Source organism: Lactuca sativa, chromosome 8 (genome assembly GCF_002870075.4).
Source record: "Lactuca sativa cultivar Salinas chromosome 8, Lsat_Salinas_v11, whole genome shotgun sequence".
Classification (NCBI taxonomy): Eukaryota; Viridiplantae; Streptophyta; class Magnoliopsida; order Asterales; family Asteraceae; genus Lactuca; species Lactuca sativa.
Window position 1 is genome coordinate 33018158 of NC_056630.2, and position 2431 is coordinate 33020588.

The 2431-nt window shown below is 32.3% G+C and overlaps 1 protein-coding gene across 1 annotated transcript in view; it reads left to right on the forward strand.

The window, feature by feature from the left end:
* LOC111909174 (uncharacterized) overlaps positions 1–1912 on the forward strand; it is a 2136-nt gene extending 224 nt beyond the window's left edge. Inside the window, exons 2-5 of the mRNA XM_023904960.3 lie at positions 909–1050; positions 1147–1217; positions 1312–1398; positions 1496–1912. Coding sequence (XP_023760728.1) covers positions 933–1050; positions 1147–1217; positions 1312–1398; positions 1496–1795 — 576 coding nt within the window. The 5' untranslated portion in view covers positions 909–932 and the 3' untranslated portion in view covers positions 1796–1912. The remainder of the gene's footprint in view (positions 1–908; positions 1051–1146; positions 1218–1311; positions 1399–1495) is intronic.
* The last annotated feature ends 519 nt before the right edge of the window (positions 1913–2431 follow it).

The window sequence follows — 2431 nt, forward strand, 5'->3', positions numbered from 1 at the left end:
ACTATTTGTCTTTATAATGTGTATAATCTCGGGGATTCATTACTGTTTGTCTGTATAATGTCTTTAGCCTCCTTAATGCTGCAAAAACATTAATGAAGATTATTTGTGTGTATTTTATATAACTTAACAAAATATGTGTTTTCATGAGCATGAGTGTTACCTTAATGTCCTCTTGAAGAAGTTCTGTAATGTGAAGAAGTTCTAACCATTGAGGAGCTATATTTGCAGCTGCAAAAAGACAATGACACCCTTTATATGTCATGATAAGATCATATGGGATCCCGTTATCTTGAAAGGAAATTGCTTGAAATTAGGCAAAATTTATTTCTTTAACTTAGTAAACCATTTCATATTTGAGTACAGCAATAACCATAAATTGTTCTGATCAAGTTTGGTAAAACTCAGATCCTTCAAAACTTCAAAAGAAATTTCCTATGGTTAGGCAAAATTCCTTTTCTAATTTACTTTGCTACCCAATAACATTTCCATATTGTAGTGCTGCAAGATTTAATACAATATAACTGTTTACTGTTTCTCTGTATAACGTGTATAATCTAACGAATTTTGAACTTTGTGTCTGTGTGTCTGTATATTGTGTTTAATTTCTGTGGCTTTTTAGTTTTCAGCAAGGAAATGGAGGTTGATGATGACTTTTTAGTTTTCAGAAACAAATGTTTAATTTCTGTGACATTTTGTGTCTGTGTGTCTGTATAATCTGAAGACCTAGTTGTGATTTCTCATTGAGTTTTTCTGATCCCAAGTTTCATTATCATTTACTTTTGGATAAATATTGAAGTGATGTTGGCTCTGTAATGCTTCAAATTTAGTACAAAAATTCTATATGATTTTGTACCCTTTGAAGTATAATTTTGGTGACAAAAACATGATTGTGCCTTTTTTTTTTATAGTCATACAGATTGAACTCAACAAGAATGGATAAGAGGAAGATGATGAAGCGAGGAAACAAAGAGGAAGCAACTTCTACATTCATGGATATGAAGTCTCAGAGGATGGACATAAATTCAATATTGAAAGATATTGAAGATATTGGTAATAATTTCTTCTTGTAACTTGAATTCATTCAATTGAAAATAATGTAACACAATTACTCAGTCTGTAATTTATTTGCATATATTATACATCCAGTACCCTCCCATATGACATGGAAAGAAAAGAAGGCTTTGGAAAACAAGAAAGTAGTTTCCCTTGGTGGAAAGGTGAGATTCATACATGTATTTATTATATTTTTGCAACAATTGATATTATTTATTCATTTGTTTCATTTCTTTTAAAATGTTACAATTGTTGCAGCCTCCCAAGAAGCAGAGATTGCCTCTAAGTGTAGCTCGTGTACAAATGAAAAAACAGAAAGAAAGGGATCAAAAGATGTTACAACAGGTTTTTAATTCTCATCCAATTCCCACGTGTTTCTTGTTCCCAATTTCTATGTCATATAACTAAAATTGGGAGTTGGAACTGTTTTTTTTATATATAGAATATGATACTTGGACAAGTTGGAGGGAAACGCGGAAGCCGAAGCAAACGGGAATCGGAATCACGTAAGCCGGAGGATAGAGTATTGATGTCAACTGCTGGCCGATTCAGGAATGGAATCCTTGATGTCAAAGATTTGTTGAAAACCGGTGCACCGTCTAGGGACCGTGGTTTTTCCGGCAGCCGTGGGACTGGCAGCCTTGGGTTGGGTGATGGTGGTGGTAATAAGAAGAAGGGTGGTGGTGGTGGTGGGAAAAAGAAGCATGGAAAGAAAGGTGGTCGCCGGAAAGGCCATCATTAAGTGCTAATATTTGTGTACTTAACTTTTGATACACATTCAAGAAAAAAAAGTTGTGTTTCTTATGGAAATTGTTAATTGTGAAAAATAAGTAATAAAGTTGATCAATTTAATATGAAATGAATTGTTGTAAAAAGGTAAAAATAGGTGGATCAAATTATATGTTTTGGCAAAAAGTCACATGGAAAGAGCGGACTTGAAACATTATTCCAAAGAGCAAGGACAATGTACAATGAACATAATTGATTCAAACCTTCAATGGATTTCATGCGTCAAATTGGTAAAATAAAATGTGTCCAAGAAAGTAAAATTGTGGATAACGTTTGTCAAAATATTCATTTATTCCCCTTTATTCAAAGGCAAGCACTTTATTATTAGCAAAAAGACACTATAAGAGCGCAATAGTTAATATCAAGGATAGAAAACAAATTATTTCATTTGTTTAAAATTTAGTCATTAATGTCAAATTAATTTCTGGAATGATAACCAACTTAATATTTCGTTCATATTATACCAATAAGCAATAACCGGATACTAAGTAAAATTAAAGATGGAACCAATTCATGAGATCTTAAATTTTAAATTTGACATCTAGATATACATATTTTTTGAGACCGAACAATTACATATCCGATCTAT